The sequence below is a fragment of the Dendronephthya gigantea genome, unplaced genomic scaffold (genome assembly GCF_004324835.1).
Source record: "Dendronephthya gigantea isolate DGI-Jeju-01 unplaced genomic scaffold, DenGig_1.0 000052F, whole genome shotgun sequence".
NCBI classification, from domain to species: Eukaryota; Metazoa; Cnidaria; class Anthozoa; order Malacalcyonacea; family Nephtheidae; genus Dendronephthya; species Dendronephthya gigantea.
In genome coordinates, this window is record NW_021163062.1 from 1,104,991 (window position 1) to 1,126,318 (window position 21,328).

Consider the following 21,328-nt stretch of genomic DNA (forward strand, 5'->3'; position numbering starts at 1 on the left):
GGATCGAACATGCGATGGAGAAAAGTGAAAAACTGAGATATGCAAAACTAGAGTACAGTTCAAACGTACTGTCTATAAGCATGTAATTTTGGTACTACAAAGCAACAAGAATTGAATGATTTATAAAAGTATCAGTCTGAGTTGATAATACAATTAATTGTTTTTCTGAAACTTTCACTTGAAGTTTCGTTCATTATTGTTTGAAATGAAGAAAGTTTTGATATAAGTAATGTTAATTTTTCTACTTTGGTTAAATTTATCATATGAGAGATGACAAAAGTATAATTTTAATTTTAATAGAAGATGTAGATAAGATATATGATGTACAGATAATTAAATGGGGAAGAAGACATGATAGGAACACCAGAACAGCAACTAACTAATTACAGCAGGTACCAGGATCTGTGATATAAATTCTTGCAGAAACTAATTCGACAACATATAAATTTAATGAAACTTTATGATGTCATTGTTGTTGTTTAGATAATTAATGATGTAAAACGAACTAATTGGTAATTCAGGAAAACAACACTCTGTCCAGTATGTAAATTCCTCTATGAACGTTTACATAATACTGTGAAACTATGAAACAACTTTATAACAACATATAAACATTGCTATATTATAAATTGTATTTTTGCATATATGGCTTTTGCAAAGAAACAGATAATTCCTTATGCATATGTTATACAATAGAGCTTACAGAAACTGAACAAATATTACACACAATGGCTGGGATGACCAAAGTGCTAGTTTAGTGGTAGCTTGATAAAGTAATCTACAACTTCAATTCCTAACAAAGATACCAACTTACCATATCCTAAGACTACATTATAGCACACAAAAAGTTAACTTGCGAATGATGTTTATTGCAACAGTTGTTGTTTAGATAATTAATGATGTAAAACGAACTATTTGGTAATTCAGGAAAACAACACTCTGTCCAGTATGTAAATTCCTCTATGAACGTTTACATAATACTGTGAAACTATGAAACAACTTTATAACAACATATACAGACAGTATCATGTACATGTGAATGTGAAAGTCCAGCTGTCATTATGTCTAATATAAAAATAATATTGAAAACATAGATCCATTGAACACAGCGCTTAATTTGTATACTTCACAAAACACTTGTTTACATCTAGTATTATATTTGCCATTTGGTAAAATTACTATACAATACATGTCATATAACTTTATGATACTTGCTCTTGTTTCAAGGTACTTGAAAAACACTGTAAGATCCAAGAATATGTCGTAAACAACAGCGAAGTATAAAGCGAACATCCTACTAAAAACTGACAATTCAGCTAGGCTATTTACCTTAAGAAAACTTCGTCCAAACAAATTGAATCTGAAATAAACATCGACTCCTCGTATCCGCCATTTTGTAAATCTAGCCTGCGAACAGGCTTGGTGTGCAATTACGTAATTTGTGGGACCCCGTTCACACGAGACCGGTCGAATTCGAGACCATGCACGAATTCGTCCAATTTCGCCTTGCGTTCACACGGGACCATTGAAATCGGACGAATTCGAGCATTGTTTACCGGACGAATTCGCGACTAAAAAAATCTAGGTCTAGTTTTGTGCCGGTTCGGTTTTAAAATTTCGCAGCCTCGTGTGAACACCGAAACCGGGCGTTTTCAAGACCTTTTGGAATCAAAATTAATCATTACATGAAGTACAGCCCTGGAACGTAAACACAAACCACAATATTGCGACAGTAAACTGATATTTTTAAATAAAAAATGAATGATAAAAAGTTGCTCATAGCAGTTGCCGTTTTATCATTGCTATCGTCGATAGTGGGGCTTATTCAATTATCCGTTTTGGAAGCGGCAATGATTTATTTGCATCGAGAAAAACGTCGCAAAATGCATCCACAAGTGATAACGTATTCATCTGCATCGGTTGTCCGACAGTGGTTGGTGCATATAAAAAAGAAACGACGTAAACCACGAAGAACTATGTGGATTCGACCAGGACGAACGTCTGTATGGTGGGACAATTTTATAACAACGTGATGATTGACGAAGAATGGCGAGAAAACTTTAGACTATCGAAAGTAAACTTTTTTAAGTTGTGTCACGAACTCGAACCATATCTCCGCAAGAAAACAACGAATATGCGAAGAACCATTTCCGTGGAAAAGCAAGTTGCCGTTACCCTTTATTATCTGGCCGATGAGGGTAGATATCGTAAAGTAGCGAATGCGTTTGGCTTGGGGAAGAGCACTGTTTCGGGAATTGTTCGAAGGACTTGTGGGGTTATATCTGCTGTGCTAGGCCCAAAGTATATAAAGTTACCAAAAACTAAAGAAGAAGTTCAGGAATCAGTAAATATGTTTTACGAAAAACATGGGTTTCCTCAATGCATTGGCGCCATCGATGGAACCCATATTTTCATCAAACAGCCTCATGAAAATCCAACTGATTACATCAACAGAAAGAATCGACACTCAGTGAATGTACAAGCTCTATGTGATTTCAAATATTGCTTCACTGACATTGTTATTAAATGGCCTGGAAGTGTGCACGACGCCAGGATATTTTACAATTCTGCATTGAAGGAGATGTTAAACGATGGGACAATCCCCCACTATACCGCACACTCGTACCTGATACTGCACCAGTACCTGTATGTATTTTGGGTGACCCAGCATACCCTCTATTACCTCGCCTTATGAAGGAATTTCCTGGTGGAGGAAACTCTGTCAAAGAACAGTTCTTTGGTTACCGACTCAGTTCTGCCAGGATGGTCATAGAATGTGCTTTTGGAAGACTCAAAGGCAGATTTGGTGCTCTTCGCAGAGAGATGGATATCAACATTGATGAACTTCCCCAAGTGATCCATACGTGTTTCATTTTGCACAATTTTTGCGAAATTAATAATGATCCATTGGTGCAGGAGTCTGTTACTCTTGGTTTACAATATGAAAAGGAATTCCAACCTGCACATAGTCCTTCAATCAGAGAGCAAAGCACTGAGGCTCTCAGTAAAGACATCCGAAATGCATTTGTTGAATTTTAAATATATGATAATTTGGGACAATGAATTCATTTAATATTTTCACAGTGTTATTTCTCCCTGTGCTTGAGATTTTGGGTGCATTATAGGATTAGCAGATCCTATGTAGAATGTTTTGTAAAAATAATTTTATCAAATTGTTGAATTAAATACAACATATGTTGCTATGACTAGTTGCTATGCCAGCTCACGCTCTGAAGTATGTGCAAATGTTTCTGTTTACAAGCATTTCAATCTCACCAAGATTTGCATTGTTTTCTGTTATTTTCAAACTATTTAAACTATTTATTTATTTATTTATTTAACAAATTTTTTGATATAATGAGCTTTAAACTGAAATATTTACACAGAATAATTATCATTAAAATCCCAAAGCTTAACATAATTATTAAATTTAAATAACATTCAAATTGAATTTAAATAATATTTAAGTATTGAACAATTTGGGTCACTTTCTTATTGTATGTTTTTCAGTCCAACTGAACTAACTGGTTGTGCTGAGGTTTCAAGATTTTCCAGCATATCATACTGGCTAAAACCTAAGTAGGGATGTTGAAAAGCATGTATTCCACTATGAATATGATTGGCTGTTGCTGTTTGCTCTTGATTATCTTTTAATAAATTACCAAGAAGAGTGAAACCCTGGCTGATTGTTGCTGTTAGGGTGGTCAGTCCTGTAGCAAATGAATCCATTGTTTTTTGGTATTTTTCTCTGACTCTTCCATTTTCTCTGTAGCTTTTCGTTTCAATGACAACTCTTCCTTGGCAATGGCTAGTAGCTGTGACTCTGTGGCAATCTTTTTGCTTAGCTTAGCATCTTTTTTGTTATTTAAAAACGTCAACAAGCTCCTTCTCCCATCATCTTTTGATTCATTCTCGACGCTTTCTTCACACAGTGGTTCATCTACTGGGTCAACGCTGTTTGAAGGCAAGGAAGAATCTTTTTCCAATAGCAATACATCAATGTCTTCAACAACATCTTGTCTGGAGCTTTCTATTCCATTTCTCACACACTCAACTGCTGGCGAACCTCCCCAAATAGCGGAGCATTCATCAAAAAACGTTGTGACAATTCGCCCCCCGCCACTTCTTCGTCCAGAATCTAAAGGTTTTTTATAACCTTTTCTTATTCGTTTCAGTTTGCTCCATATTCTTTCTTTATTGAAAACATCACCACAATGAGGAAACTGGCTTGAGGTGGTTTTTGGGTACCCTTCCTTGAATTTAACGACAAGGTCTTCATTCTTTGTTTTTAATAACAGAATTCCAGTCTACGCCTTCGGCGGCTTTTGTCGACTTATAATCATTAACAACGCTGAGAAGTAATACTATTTCTTCATCCGTCCACATAAAATTTTTTTCAGCCATTTTAAAAAGTTTTTCCCGCGCTAACAGCAGCTTTATAGTGCCTCATATGCGCATGCGTCAATAAATGATTACGGTCTCGAATTCGTCCGGGTCCGTGTGAACACTTTCTGACCTGTAATTAATTCGACCGGTCTCGTGTGAACAGCTGTAATCGGATGAATTCGTGCATGGTCTCGAATTCGACCAGTCTCGTGTGAACGTAGTCTTAGTCGCTGATTGGCTACAAGTTAACAGCTAACAGTTAACAGTTACACAGTCGATAGCAATATATCTGCGTTAGCGCAGATACAAAAAACATACAGCCCGAAAGACGCCCGAAGGAGATTTCCGACCGAGTGTTTCCGGAAATGCCCAATTAAGGCAAAATATGTACTTGTAGCGTATGATATTTAGTACAAAAATAGAGCAGAATTTGATAAACAAAATGGTGGACGAACCGTCACTTTTGGCTGAAAAAAAAAGAAGATACAACGCTACGAAGATAAGTCATTGCTTCATACTTTCCACTATGCATTTTTGAGATTGAGTGAAAAATTTGTTTGTTGAAATATTGCAATAACTCGCCTAAAACGCGATGAAAATCTACGAAATCAACACAAAAGAAAGATTATGATATATTCTATACGGTTGTATGATCTGGCTGTCCCAAGTATTTGTTTTCCCAAGTTTTTAAATTTTGAATTTACCTGTTACCCTTATTGGTATTCTTCTCTCATTCTCAATTTTCATATAGGTTTTGTGCTGTTAGTCTATCAACAAAAAGAGGACAGGTTGCTAAGGGAAATGAAAGTTTAGTCGACCTCTAAACATAACAGTTAAGACTAGGGAAAGGACCGAGGTTCGATCCTACTGATGCTGCACCAAGCTTAATTTCTATTTTCCCCACGGGACTTGTAGTTTTAGGTAGACGTGTCGAAAATTTGTTTACTTCATTTTCACCTCTATTCGAGCATACCGTTTTTTATTTTTAGTCTTTTAATAGCTGTGACCTCAAATTTATATTTTGTTGCGTGTTTCATCAAATCGGGAATTGCAAATCAGTTTTCTTTTGTTTATGTTGCATAAAATTCCCGATTTGATTTCTCATCCGGCGGTAACTTTAAAGGCGAATAAATCCACCAAGACAAAGTTTTTCAATAACAAAATGTGATTGCAAAGTTTTTTTAAAATACCTTAAACTTTTGATACATTCCAAACCCCAATCGGTATTTTCATCAGTTTAATCAAAGTTTTAGGCAAAGAGAAGAAATTTCACACGCTCAACATGCGCAAATTTCTTGATATTTGTGCGCATGGTGTGTAGTCCCTTACAACAAGTGTGTAAGGGTGGTCAGATTTATTTATATAGCGTTATTTAGAAGTTGTATGCGAGGCTCTTATTTTCAAACAACCCAGAATAGCCTACGAAGTCATTTTACCCTATAAGACGATCTTTCGATAGAAAATTCTTTTACAAAAATTTTCAAATTCCTTGTATTCTTTAAGAATTCTTAAATTACATGTAGTTATTGCAACATTGAATTCATTTAATTGCTTGGCGGAGATGTCAAAATATTTTGAAAAGTCGTGCAACGTGTACACTGATCAGATAATATATCAAATAGTTTCCTAAATCTTTCGTTAAACCAGAGTTTTCGTTAATGTTTATATTTCTGATATTGATGTTTTTGGTGTATGAATATTAAGGGTCATATTTCGCCGAGGAGCATATCTAAATTGGGCATTTAGAACACACTTAAGTGTTTATGCTGAGCTGATGCACAGCCACCCACAAGATTATATAATTAGTTGCTAGAGGGCAATTTGATGAGAACAATAGTTAAAGCGCGTCATCACTTTAACCCCTGCTGTTTAACTTCTTCCGTGTAGAAGAAAATTATGCAGATATGGAGCCTCAGTAACAACATAATACAAAGATCGCTATCGTGAAACTTTGCTTGTTTGTATATTATGCAAAGTAATATAGTTTTTTATTTAAGATTGGAGGATTTTGATTACTTGGACAATATTCATCCCAATTGGGCATGCAGAACACACTTACCAATAGTCACACTCACATTCATTGGGTGTGACATATTATACATTTTGTTAATGCTGATCTACGAGAAAGTTCTTCCACAGCAACAATTTTCCATGGTTACCAGTTAAGTAAAGAATACAAGTTAAAACTTAAAAATTCCTTATCGGCAGGATTCCTCTATCACTATATGAAAATTTAATAACACTCGATACTCCCGACAGACTCCTATGAAACGATTTAGAAAAGGTAAGTGTTTTTTCTATTTCACTTTTAATATACTTGATTTACTTACAAAATCTGAGCAAACCAGAGTTTACTTGAAAAACTTGAGGGAGTAATATAATATTCACCGGTGTCTATTTAATGTTAATGTATTATATCAATTTGACACCAGTAATATCCTAAATTACTCTTTATTTGTCCGACGTGTTTTGCCTCAGTTATCTGCAATAAACTGAAGAAAAGAATTGCGATGCATAACATTTGACTACCGCGAAATGTTACGAAGAATCTCAATCTTTTCAATCGATCATCTCAAATACGTTATATTGTAATTATAATTGGATTTGTTGCTACAAACATTCGAGTTGTCATTGAGCTTAAAGAAATAGAAGAGTGGCGGGAAAATTATTTCCAGGAGACCAGACAAACTTCAAAGTACCTGTCTACCTGAGCCAGCATGGCATTATACCAAGAACAAATTTTTCGAAATTTTGCACCATGCACAAGTATGGCTGAATAAAGGCGGATTTCCACTTACAGCGAAATCGTTCGCTAGCGAAATATTTGCATATTTTCTTTTGAATTGAGAACAGTCAAGTCGAACTAATTTATTTATGCTGTTAAAATTCAAAAGAAAATATGCAAATATTTCGCTGGCGAACGATTTCGCTGTAAGTGGAAATCCGCCTTAATGCTATTAAGCCGGCGAAATTGACATATTATAAAACAGAATATTTTGATTTTACCGTGCATAATATTTCTTTATTTGCTTCAAAGTTCAATGTAAAGCAACTTGCACAAAATACCTCTACAGTTCATTTACATGCATTGGTACGTAAAATGAAGGCTAGCTTTTTAACTTCCTGTGTCATTTACACACTCTCAACTACGTGCCCGTATATACTGTGGCGTTTCAGTGTACTTGCTAATTTTTAAGCATTTTTAGAAACTATATGTCAACTTAATTCTATCCATCACCCAACTTGTAATTCATTTGCCTCTATAGCAGAAAGGCGTTTCTGCCGGATCTCTATGTGGGCATTCTAACAAAATTTTTCGCCCGAATTTTATTGAGCAACAAAAACGTCATTAGTTCATGTTTGCCATTGTTTAGCTGTGCATGCCGCTGATCTTATAATACACTGGATCAATTGTCGACATGCAAGCCAGAATTAAGCCTGGTTTCCATTTAGTCGTAAGTGTCGTGAACATGTTAAGGTTGCTAATGTGATAGAATATTTATATTTGTGTGCAGTCAACAATGACCGATTTAAATACAGAAAACAAGACAAATTTCAAACTGGACTATTTCTCATTACTGAAAATTACTTGTTCACGACAATAATGAATCTCCAGGCCTGTCATTGGAATAGTTAATTTATTATGTACGCAATCCACCGGGGAGAGTCTTTCTGAGTACCTGTGTATGCATGCATGCATGGTAAGGGTCTAGTTTGCATCAAACTTTACAAATGCTTGTGTCTTGGACTCGATCTTCTTGAGTATACATTAGATATAAATTTTGCTTTTCCAATGCATATTGTTAGATCATTGATGTATACTCGGAGAAGTACATTTTTTAAACTAAGACAGTTTACGGAAAATTCCCAATAAGTTAATGGACTTTATCTGCTATAGATACGTGTAACTAATTTAGCTGCATATTTCCGCACGAAATACAAAGTTTATTTTCCTCATTTTGATATATTCCCTTCTCGTTGCAAACATCTAAAATAATTTTACAGCGGATAAGGTCCATTGATGGGAACAAATGGTAAATAAATCGTTTCGATAAAAGATGATTTTACACCGGGTGGGTCTACTTCAGATCGATTTTAAAGCGCAGCTTTTATGGAAATCTGAACTTTACTTCTTAGCTGGCTCAGATCTGCTTTGTTTCTTCATGGAGAAGAACTTTATTTTGGCAATTTTCTTTGATTTTAATACTTGGATGACATTTGTTCCTTTATCTAAATGATAACCGCAAACTCTCTGTCCACACGGGAAAAGTATAATATTTTGAAAAGTAATTTTGGCATATTTTTAAAATCAAAGGTGCTCGTAGGTGAAAGAGACGAACAACAGTAATTTCTGCACCCAGCAGGGAGAGAGCAAGAAGTGCAATTTAATATAATTATTTTGTCTTTTGACGGTTAATGTGAGGTATATACTGCCAGTGTCTGGCGCTAACTAAATGAGCCACACTATTTATACCATTTATATTGATTATTCATAGAAATAAGAGCGATGATTCTGAAGACAAATCAGTTGTTTCTATGCTGTCTAATAATGTTCACTGTGGGTAAGTGAAACTAATTGGTTTCAAGGTATATGTGGCATCGCACTTATTCTGTAAATGAATTGCTTAATAGCAAAAATTAATATAAATATAAATACAAATAATTAGGTCTACAGGGACCGCGGAGCCAGCTATTAGGGGGGGGGGATGCGGGGGGCTGGGATAGCACGAGAACATACCCATGTGGGAAGAACTTCAAACTAATAGTAACAATTTTACTTTGTATGTCTTCAGAATTCCTTATTTTAATTCCAATTAAAACCACGCAATGCATTAAAGACATAATAATTATTTGTCTATGAGAAAAGTCCAGGGTCTTGGCAGTCTTCACGATCAGATATCCCGTATCCTTGCGATTAGATTTTGGATGTTCTTTTTTCAAGTAAAAAGGGCTAATAACCAACTTCTTGTATAGGAGATGTAATTTACCAAACCATCGCAATGGATTCGGATGAAAAAGTCGAGATGGAACAATCATGGGAGCAACAGAAAATCATAAGTAAGGTCAACAATATGGCATTGCACGTTCTCTTGTTTTCTACGCAAATTAGCTGCTTCAGAAACGAGATACTGCGAAAATTATAGGAATATCACATTATTTGACGATTATTTTCCAGTTGATAATTTCTGAAAACACACGCGGAATGAAAATTGTTGCGAAAGAGGAAATTGAAGCATATTTATTTATATATCCTATATCCCCTATTTAAAATAAAAGAAATGTTATAATTACAACACACAAAGCATGTTTCACACAATATTGTTTTTGCTTACAAAGTATGAAAGGAAACCGGTGGTGTAGTTGCCCCCCCCCTGCAGTGGTATATAAATACTCAAATTCAAATTCCGCGATACGGTGTTGTATTACAGGTTCTCAATTCTTGGCAATGTCACATATGAGTCCCCGATTTTTGAACTATGATAATAATCTCATCCCGCACGTCACGCGCCGACTGCATGTACCAGTTCAAAACCAGAGTAATTGCGTGAACACTGTGTGTCCACGAAAAAAATGCTAGTATTTGGGAAAATTATTACTGAAAAAAAAAACACTAAAATTTTCAGTATTAGGCTGCGTTCAGACTGAGTGCCAAGCACTGGTGGCCGTCACTTTTCCTGGCGCCAGCGAAATATTTCCCTGATCTATAAATAAATACGTGTACATTTCATACCAGTAGAAAGAGAAGGATTTATACAATGTATGTATGTAAAGTTAATTTAAGGACGCTAGTCCTGTTCAAAAGCATTTTTTACATCGCCTTAGGTAATTAGTCTTTGGAATAGCGCCCAACACCGGAGTCTTCTCTTTAACCTTCTAAATTGTTTGGCTCTTAAAAATAGAACTAAACTGGTTTCTTGAACAAGAAGACAAATCAAGCAACCTGTTAGTCGCACTTCTTGAACAACCAGTAAAGCAAATCCGGGTGAAAAGGGATGAGCCAGGTGGATGCGGTGATGACCCAGGTATATAACAAAATCGAATACGTTCATACTCTCTGAAAACATGCACTATAGTTAAATTCAACGAAAAATTGGGTCAATTGTCCACAAAACATATTTATTCTCTTTCGTTGTCATTTTTTTTTGTTTAAACGCCTTACCCATGCGAGTGGTTGAGTTATTCATAGAAATAAAAAAAACTGTTATTGTAATATAGTCCAATACTTAATATAAGTTCAAGTTAATGCATGTTACCAAATACGGACATACGGACCATAAAAGGAGAAACGCATAAAGGAAAAGGTCGTTCGTTCTGACTGGAAAAATATTCATAGGCAAATCATGTACTACCATTTTCGTTCAAGCGTTGAGTGCGATTTTTCACGATGTTTCTGTTATGAAACGTTTCGTTTCTTTGTTAAAACTTTCACGTTTCGGCGCGAACGTACAACTTTATAGGAAATAAATGTCAACGTTTGACACGTCATTTCGACAAGCCGTTGTTGCTCAAACAACTTCGCACGTTTTTCTAACACTTTAATTTCCACTTATGTTACATTTCACTGTAATTCTGATTGAAGACACTCTCACGGTGCGGGAAACTGCAGTGAATGTGTCTACGGGAACGAATTCTATCTGCATGGTTGCCGAATTCGGTTGCCGAAAACGCCGGTCACGTGTGACGCAAGGCCAAAACGGATAAAAAACCTTCGTTTAAAAATATCGGATACGTGGGACTAAGAGACCATAGATGCGATAAGTCAAATAAATAATGTCAGTTTAAATAAATAGATAGCTAACGAACCATATGGACCGGCCATAAAACACCGATGCCCAAATGAGTGTGGTGTATCTCAATGCTATTTGACTTGATTCAAATGATATAAACCAAAATTGGGTTGCGCTTGCGATGATCTAATAAATAAAATACAGAACATGATTGAGAGACCGCGATGACGATGACCTACGAGGTAAAACGAAAGAGAAAATGTTTTGGTGAGTCAAAATATGTCCAAAAGCATTGTGGATCAATATCGCCTCTACTGCTCGACTAAGACTGCACTTATATCCTTTAGCTCAAAAACATAACGAAAATACCTTTTTAATTTAGAGACCATACTAATCGTGTTCAGTAACATTAAAACAAGACTATACAGCGGCCCTTGCAATGCAAGTTCTCAGAGTAGAAACTTGAAGACAAGGATTGAAAACGCGGTTTGTTTAGTTTATATTACATATCCTTTGCAACATGTAAAATCATACAATCCGACTTTACAAATTAATAGTGGCGGTTTTCTTGTCTTTCCTGTAATCTGATTGGCTCTAGCAGCGCTTAAATTTTGCGCCACCGTCAAACGTCATACGCATGCCATCCGCATGCAAGAAGTGCGGACTGAATGAAATGGTTACACAATTAAGGAAGATCAGTTGTGACAATCTTCATTGAATTGAGGAAAATTAATCTCCTCTCGTGAATTACGTTGCTCATGCGCAGACGTTTGGCCGCGGCGTTTATTTGAACATACATCGTCTGGAACTTTTGTATATATCAGTGTAATGCTCAAGCGAAAGTTTTTTTCGAGAATAAATATCTTTTATATTTTTAAATTGAAAATATGGAATATAGGTAAATTAAGACAAGACATTTAAATTTATTGTTTGAAGCGTTAAAGGAGTGATCTTTTCAAACTTTGAATTTTAGTTCGAGACAGTATTCAAGAAAACGGGCAATGATGAATATTTGGGAGTTGAAATAACAAAATTTAGGTAACAGGAATATCTTTTAATTGGTTGTTTTTGAACACGTGGAATGTTCGGCTTCTTCTCGTTGAATGGAACATCACACCTTATATTCTTGCCATTGCACTTATAAACGTTCATTATTAGCATAATATTTTCAAAACCTTAATTACATTTCGATGAAATATTTTTAGAGGTCAATTTTTTTTATTAGATAATGGGTTTTAGTTTAAAGATAGCATACATATTGAATACTTTCAACTTGGCTGAATTTTACTCTATTTATTACTGGGCTTGAATGGGATTTTCCCTATGAGCTCAAATTGCCCAAACAAATTTAATAAACGAACTATGAAAAATTCCGCCTGCTCAGATTCTTCTTCATGGAAAATAGCCTTCATATGAAAAATGATCAAGGTCGATGTTTGAAAATTGAATATAGAAAATAAATGTCCCTAATAAAAATAATTGCTCTCATATCACAGGCTAGTACAGTCATTCATTATTGAATATGAATATTTAATGTCAGGCAAATCAGATAAAAAAATAATATCTTTTTAGAAATATATTTATTACGGTTCTTGTATATTTTTATCTAGCTATTATTTGTTCAATAATAACCTTGCTTTTTCTTTCATTTCACCAGCTCTGGAAGCGTTATCGCAGATATGGAGGTGTTATTTAAAAAAGGAGATGAAACCGGAATAATGGAGCTGCTAGCTGCTGTACGAAATAACTCATTTGGTGATTTTGATGTTGATCCTAACGCTCTTCAAGTTGTTATAACAGGTACGGCATAAAAAATCTTATCATGGGTATATAGGCATAACACGCATGACTTAGGTACCTTAAAGTTAATTGTTTTCATAGTCAATGAACACCAAAATATTAGCATAGCATGACTAAATTTTCGGGCTGGCTACGCCACATATACCTTTTTTTAAACGTTGAGAACACATCCATATCGAGGTACGTATAAAGTGTCAATGAACTCTGACTTTAAGATACCTATAGTAATTTGTTTTAGCATATATAATATTTTTAGTGTTAACTTGTGTCAAACAAAAGAGTAAAAAGAAAGTGTATCGAATTTTGGCATGCCCCCACCGCTGAAGACCTCTCGACCCTCGAATACTGTTGCGCGTCAAATTAGAGTTAAAATCTACCTGCATGGTATTTTTGCCTCATTGTGTTTTTTAATCGTTTATAGGTGCATGTCCACCAAATGGTCCTGACATCTGCCCAGGAAATTCAACATGTGAAACGCTGACTGAGAGTACAATAAAATGCCCTTGCATTAAAGATTTTTACTTTGACGGTGTTACATGCATAAGTAATTATTATATTAATTTAATATAACTCAATATTTGTCTAATACTCTAGCTACGCATTTTGAAATCAGCTGTTTAGAATTTGTGTAGCAACAACACATGGCCATGCCTATAAAATTTATCAAAAGGTAAAATGGCGGCGAATACGCGTACACTTCTTTTTAGAAAAACCTTTGAATGAAATATTTACAAAACATACCTTTTGCGAAACGCGTTTGCACATTAACACAGTGGCTTTTTATAATGTTAACGTTCTTAAAAACGCAATCATATTAACCGTCCTTTTTGAGAAAACCATGTTTGATATTTCTTTGTAAAAAAGTGTACAGTCCGACATAACAATAGCCATTTGTGAGATCGTGATGTCCATATTTCTCAATCGTAAATATTTGAAGCACTTAATGATTAAAACTTAATTATTTCCACTTTAGAAAACGTCGTTGTAAAAGTTGAAATAATCTTAGAAAGGGAGTTTACCCCAGCGTTGAAGAACGAAAGCTCAGAAGAATATATAGAGTTGAAAAAGAATATTACGAATAAGGTAAATCTGAATTCTCTTTACGGAAGTTGCACTTTAATATGAAAAAGTTCTCTTTTTCAGTAGTGCATGCATGCTAGACTCTTCTGATATCATAAGCCTACTGTATTATAACCTTTTCAATTAGCAATAATTGAGCGCGGTAACAATATCTTTATGCGAAATTATTCGATATATACACTTATACGCCTGTATTCTAAAAGCTCGCTCACACTCATAGTCATTGAGTGGGAGTTCTTATTCTTCTTATAACTTTCCATGGCGGTATTAAATCTTTTCATTGACTAAGAAGAAACTTTCTAATTGATCAGTAATAACAAAATTTCTATGTGACACTCAAAGAGTGAGTGTTTATGAGCTTTCTGAATACAGGCGTCATCATTAGAATAAACCATGGTAGTATAGTAAATATACGACAGTATTGAAAAATGATCTAAAATCTTATCCTCGTGTTGCGGCACGAGACGTTGTTCTCGTGCATAACCAGGATTGTAGGACTATATTTAACCTCAGTGGCGTAGCCAGCCTGACGATTTTGTCCCGCTATGTAAATTTTGTGTTATTATAATTATTCCTTTCCTTAGAATTTCATTGTTTTCACAGTCAATAAACAACAAAATATTAGCATAGCGGGACAAATCGTCAGGCTGGGCTACGCTACTGTTTAACCTTAAGTGTTATTGCAAACGAACAAACAAAATCGAACGTCATTCAATAGGAATGAATGGAAAGTCAACAATCAGCTACATATCATTTTAAAATTTCAAACATTTTATCCTTTTTTATACAAAGTAAAATGCGATGGAGTTTTTTAGACTGGAAATGCCGAAAAGAAAAATCGAAGGCAGGGTGACAAAAATAAATGCTAGATCAGGCATGCAAAGTTATTTGGCAACGCCTAGAGCAAGTACATTAAATCGAGAATTAAAATATATTTTGCAAGCCTTTGCTCTCATGTCAATTCTTATTAATTTTGTTTAATACACCGAAACTATCGTTTCCTAGGACAGCTCAGATCTTTATTCCGGTTTAGTATTTTCAACGACATTTAGCTTTTGAGAAAAATTTTAGTGGAGGGGAGGTGGTATTGCACCACATAATAATGATATCAATGATCTGTTTTGTTAGCTAACGGAGACTTTTAAAGATACCCCAAACTTTGAACGCGCGGAAGTCACGGGATTCAGGTAGAGTAGCGTATATATTTGTGAAAAAAAAGAATGTGCGCAACTGATTAAACATATATGAATATATAAAAAAGGTGCGCAGTCATGAGAAAACAAGCCTGACCCGCCCAAGCACTAGGTTATCCGATTTACTTTTTATAACAGTAAAACAAGTACCATATAATTTGCATTGCAATGACGTTGTCAAAATGTTTCAATTTTGAAAAAAAATGAATTCAATTGTGACAAAATGAATGGATCATATAAAATTTGACTGAAATAATTAACCTGTAAAAAGTCCAAGACCACCTTGCAACTTTAAAATCATGGAAATATGAACAAGGTTAGAATAAAATAAAGTAAAATTTAGTATTTCAAAACAGGGTTTAAATCTATGGCATTTGAGGTTTTTAAAACTGACGCTAATTCTGAAAATATATTCAAATTCATGCACATGTCAGTGCCGATGGAGTGCTCTCTTGACCAATAAGTTCTTACGTTTCTGAGATTTTCACTCGTGTTTTTTTTCATACTTTAACGTAGGAACGGATCTCTCGTAGTAGAATTTAGGCTTATTTACCGGAGAGATCCAGATACTAATAAGAAAGTTGTGGTTGGCGAAACATTGAAAAAGAAAATTCTTGATGAAGGGAAACTTGGAGAGTACAGAATTATTAAAGACAAAATATATATACAAGGTAAATTTAAGGAAGTTTTTAACATCTATGTCTTTTATTGCATGCACAGAATGTAAAGAGATCTTGAAGTAGGTAGTTCTTATACACTTTTGTATGACGAACGGAAGTGTGTAACTAATTTAGTTACAAACGTCTGCCCGTAATAACAATGAATAACAATGCCGTCTCGAGAAACTTCGAAATTTTACTTGGTTTAGTATACCATTTTCGGAAATTCTCTTTTTGCTTCCTAAATCAAAAGTTGGTCTATTATGGAAAGGTCAATGAGAGAATAAGATTTAAAAAAATTAGAATTAAGACCTTCGGAACGACGATTGCACGGAATAGTTTAATTCGTAATTGGAATCATGCATCTATTTCTTATTTATTAAAACAAATAAATTTTGCGGGCTTATCTTTCTTGCATTCTTTACAGAACCACCTCCTCCACCAAAGAGTCTTAATCATTCCAAGGTCACCGAGGACAGAATTGACATTCGTTGGGAAAAACCTGCAGCGAACGACTTTTTCAAAATATTTGGTTACATAGTAAGCCACAAAGAAAAGTCTCAATTAAAATACAAGACGCAGAATATGTCATCAGATGCATCTAATGTTGTATTACGTGAATTGAAAAGTGATACATTTTACGACATCACAGTCCATGGATATAATAAAGAGGGCAGTGGAGACAAAATAGAAATTTCAGTAAAGACAAAAGAAGAGGATTCGTGTAAGTGTCGTTGCCTATGTATAGTATTGCCGAGTTATTTTCAAACCCAAAACTCTCTGGGCAAGGGATTGTAGATAATCGTTTTTCCCCTTACCAAATGCAGTTTATGCTTAACTGTGTTGTGGAGACTGACTGCAAGAGATTTTTTTGCAAGAACGCCTGAGCCACGTAGAGAGGAGGACTGAGTTAGCTCCCCACTGTCCTCTTCTGACGGGATTAAGGCCCATACCACAGAATACCAAACAGAAGTAGAACTCCTGTACTTTCTTCGTAAGTGTGATTCGTCATGATTCGTCACTTAGCAAGTGCATTTTTTTGAGGTAGTCCCCCCTGCCAATACTAAAAATGCGCCGATTTTAGACATTGACAGGGGGGTGACAGCCTCAAAAAAATGCACTTGCTAAGTGACGAATCATGACGAATCACACTTACGAAAAAATAGTATAGAGTTCTACTTCTGTTAGGTATTCTGTGCCCATACTCTTTGCTACTTTATATAATTATATCGCCATACCATAGTATGTTCATTGAGTGGCCCTAATTTTTAATATAAAGCTATGTTGAAATCGTGATGGGCGTGCTCTTTGCATTAAAACTTACGTTAAAGATACATTCTCGTATGTATCCGCAAATATGTTCATGTGTGCATTATGTTTAAGCTTCCTCTCCTTGCTGTTACATATAGGTAAAATGAATGTATACCATTTCCTGACGCAATGTCCCCGCCGCTCTAAACTCCCCTTGCGGTGCCCCTACATGTTAGATTGATTAACGAAATGCATTCGAACTTCTCCTTTATAGCTAATGTTGTGGTGGTTATTATTATTGTTGTTATCGTTGTTGTGCTTCTTATCATCGTCGGCATTGTAGTTTTCTACAAAATAAGAAAAAGGACAAGAGAAAGGGTAATATATAGAAATTAAGGTATCCTTGTTTCTGTCTACGAGTAGAGGTAGTTTAATTTTTTTGAATGAGTTTCAATCGATTATTGTGATTTTTTTAACTTGACCTCGACAGTAATTTTTCAGTAGACTTTAGCCTTTCGACGTAAACGTGAATTCTATCATTAAGGATGTATATCCCAAGAAACTCCATTAAACAAAATAAGGTTGCCTGCAGCCGTAGATCAAACTCGGGTTATCTTAAACACTCCTTTAAGAAATAAATTCAAATTTGTAGAATCTATAAAAATCGTGCATTTTTTTAAACTTAAGTGTGAGAAATAATATCGCAAGTTTGAAACAAAATCACATTTAGGTTTTGCGTCGTCACAAAATAATGTAAAGAAAACCATCGACACAGACCCTGATTGGACAAAATTTGGTCAGTGTAAGCTCTAAAGAAAATTTGACCAACTAGTGCAAATAGTTTTTACTAATTTACATTTTCGAATCTCATTTCGTTGTAGCATCTGGAGCAACCAATGGGTATGGGTAAAATGCGTTAGCCAAACGAACAAGTCCAGGCGAGGTAACCCTCATATTTGAAATGAAGACAATATCGAAAATGAAAAAATTGTTATAGTTATTATTTTATTAACTTGGCTTGATGACTGGAATATAAACTTGTGCACATATCAGTAAACTCATTTCATTATAGCTGCTTAGTCTTTTTTGTCTTTTCGAATGGAATCATATATGAAATAATTATATATAAATATTTAAGGATATTATTGCATGCGATAAAAAATCTTAAGATTTTAAAATGTTTTAGTATAAGGAATATTTTGCGTTCATAAAATGACAACCAGCAGTTGTAAAATAATATGATAGCATTTAGGCATATTCAGGCTTGTTTCAAATTTTATGATGTGCCACTAAAGAGATAAGACGCCGAAGTCAACGTTCTTCCCTCTAAAAGCGAGCCCCACTTTAATAAAGAGAGCATAATATAAATCCAACAATTTAAATAAATTACATTCGTCATCTCAAAAGCATGAAATTCAAATCATAGAAACACCGCATAAGATCATTCATGCCCATAGCCGATAGCGACGTTTAAAACAGCTCTAAACAGCAGTAGCGGCACGACTTTTGATGATGCAGATGCAAAACTATTTCAGTGCCCATATTAAGAAACAATCAATTTTTAAAGAAATAGTGATAGTGATTAAAACTTGCATTTTGCCTGATTATCGTCCGTTCAAGATCGATGTAAAATTACTTTTATTTTTAGCTCTATTGCATCACCTAGTGCCTGTACGCGAGTAATTGTTTTTAGTTCATGTCAACAACACTATGTATATACAATTTAACATGAAAAAATCACTTTTCAGTTTTAATTTGCCTTATTGAATTTTGTTGTCATTTGATATCAGTTTTTGGTAATATTGGTATTTTGACTTCAGGGTGTGGTTTAGTACAGGTGATTAGGCCAGTAAACATAGCCTATAATATTAGTAATGCATGTTTACAACACGAGCGGCCGTGATATACAATCACCGTAATATACAATCACGAGCGTTTTGTAATAATAAAAGAGTAATGGTTGTATTTTCCCGAAACAACCACTAGTGTTAGTAACTGATTAGCAATATTATTCAAATTATTTTGAATGGGGTATACAGGGTGTGCATTCGACCAAATTCACTAAATTTCACATTAATGTCGTTTTTAAAACATTTCAAAATTCTACTATACTCGTACTACTAATTACAAATTGTAGTTAACCTTGAGGTGGAGAGTTAAGCGGTTTAAACAGTTTCCTAAATATAAAACAAACTAAAACTTGCATGCTTAAAAAATAAGCCATAACTGTTGTATCAGAAAACTATGTATATAATTATCAAAACTTAATGCATACGATATGTTTGTGTTTTTATTTGTGTTTCCAGGCCCAAACGGTCTCGAGAACTGTCAATTTAGGATACAAATTTGATCTAATATTTACCCCTACACGGATCATTTGAACAGTTCTAAACGATAAACAAGACAAAAACCCCGAAAAAGACGCCTGTGTGAACATACACAGAAATTTCCGGGTGTATAAAAAAAATTCGAATCTAAATTTTGCGTGTAATAATGCAAAATATATTTGACAAATTTGGTTGATTCTTACACCATTGTTAAGTTCATTTTTCTCTTTCAAATGACATGTTGTACGTGTCATTTAGTTGAAAAATGAAGGAGTACTGGTTCGACAAAAAAAATTCATAAACATCACAATTTTCCGCCGATGGAAATTGGACGTTTGTTTTATTGAAAATTAGTCCTAAAGGGCTTTAAAATCTAATTATTACTGAAACTAAAATGCAAATCTATCGCAAAAATTCATCTTATTCAATGTTCAACGATAGCTTTAAAGAACACAGTGCCTCAATTAAGCACAGAACAACGAACATTTATTGTAAAAACATTTTATGATACTTGTTCGACGAGCAGATCAAGGCATCCTTCGACGCTATCAAGATATATAATCAGTGGATATCAGATATATAATTAGTTTTTAATTTGACGATGATTTTTTTGACAAATAAAAAATCGTTTTAAAACCGTTTAATCACCCCCACCACGCTGCTTAAAATATTAAAATACTTCCACTGACTGGTCCTTCAATTCGGCTGGTTCGAAGTAGCAATATTGAAATCAAATATGGCAACTGAATTATCGTTACGATTTACTCACGATCGTAAATTTTGAGAGGTGTTTGGGGGAGGCACACCCTCCGCCAGCGATCTCAACCAGCAGTCGGTCTCAACATCCTCTCCAATAGACCTTTTCAGCTTGTATGCAAATTAACCCCTTTCACCTCACATGGTCTAAAATGGTTAAGTTTTTAATGCAAGCGTAAAAGGTCTATTGCAAAAAATTAGACACATGAATACATAGTTATACATAGTATCAGCGTCCACGATCTGAATATTTTTGTGCAACCATTTGAGACTACCTCCCCTCCTCCCTAGCAAAAATTTATATTTACATTCATGGTCAGTGGCATACGGGACACGATAATTGGGAGCGCACGTATTCATATATTCATGTTGTGCAAGATTAATTTCTTTTCAAATCCATTGTCTTTACAGGTCTGTTAATATGTGCCCCCCCCCCTCAATTATATTGTCCCGTACGCCACTCTCCCTGGTTCACACATATCGAATATCACGTTGTATATAATAGCAGTGCTTTTCAGCAATAGCTTTAATTTTCGTTACATAACATATACTTGTCCGGCTGAATACAAACAAAAGCAAATTTGAATTATTATTCCTCGGCGGTGAAAGATTATGTGGTTGTCAGCCAGCAATTTTAAAGCAAGAACATTTGGTCATTGCCATCTTTCACGACAGGAAAAAGGTATTAGAATAAAGCTAAATAACCGCCCTTTCTTTCTATGTAAAAACTACATCATTACACCCAATTTACACTGCATCATCCAGTATGTTATTGTCAGTCATGCATTTATGTTATGTTATCATCCGGCATGTTATCGTCGTGCATTTTGAAACGCTCTATGCATTATATATGTCCAGTGTTACCAAGGTATACTTCATATAGGCATTCCCTCAGGATCTTTGTTTTCGCTCTTCAAAGGGTGGTTATAAGGCTCTAATCCAAATAAACTTTTAGCTCCCTTTATGATATCACATGCAGCTAATGTTATAGTAACAAAACGTTTGCAAAATTCCCCCAACTTTTGTGTTAACTTTAATAACAGGATATGTTGCAGAATGCATATTTCCGCCCGATCTATTGGGCCCTACATCAAGGCTGGTAGATTGACAAATTAAGAAAGCAGAATTAATCAATTCTTTTACACTTG

The 21,328-nt window shown here is 34.8% G+C and overlaps 1 protein-coding gene across 1 annotated transcript; it reads left to right on the top strand.

Moving 5' to 3' along the window:
- Nucleotides 1–4,820: 4,820 nt before the first annotated feature.
- On the top strand, nt 4,821–18,771 carry LOC114528937. Its single transcript, XM_028550647.1, has 14 exons — nt 4,821–6,670; nt 8,883–8,948; nt 9,361–9,444; nt 10,287–10,409; nt 11,497–11,600; nt 12,088–12,152; nt 12,772–12,914; nt 13,336–13,458; nt 13,888–13,997; nt 15,123–15,181; nt 15,704–15,858; nt 16,274–16,570; nt 17,372–17,475; nt 17,979–18,771. The coding sequence occupies exons 1-14, from the start codon at nt 6,652–6,654 to the stop codon at nt 18,015–18,017; spliced, it is 1,491 nt and encodes a 496-aa protein (XP_028406448.1). The 5' UTR covers nt 4,821–6,651; the 3' UTR covers nt 18,018–18,771.
- The last annotated feature ends 2,557 nt before the right edge of the window (nt 18,772–21,328 follow it).

Bases quoted from the DNA above. Each gene is read 5' to 3' on its own strand.
- LOC114528937 (XM_028550647.1), top strand. The intron at 12,915-13,335 runs GTACGGCATAAA...AATCGTTTATAG, and splicing joins TCTTCAAGTTGTTATAACAG to GTGCATGTCCACCAAATGGT. The intron at 16,571-17,371 runs GTAAGTGTCGTT...TCTCCTTTATAG, and splicing joins GACAAAAGAAGAGGATTCGT to CTAATGTTGTGGTGGTTATT.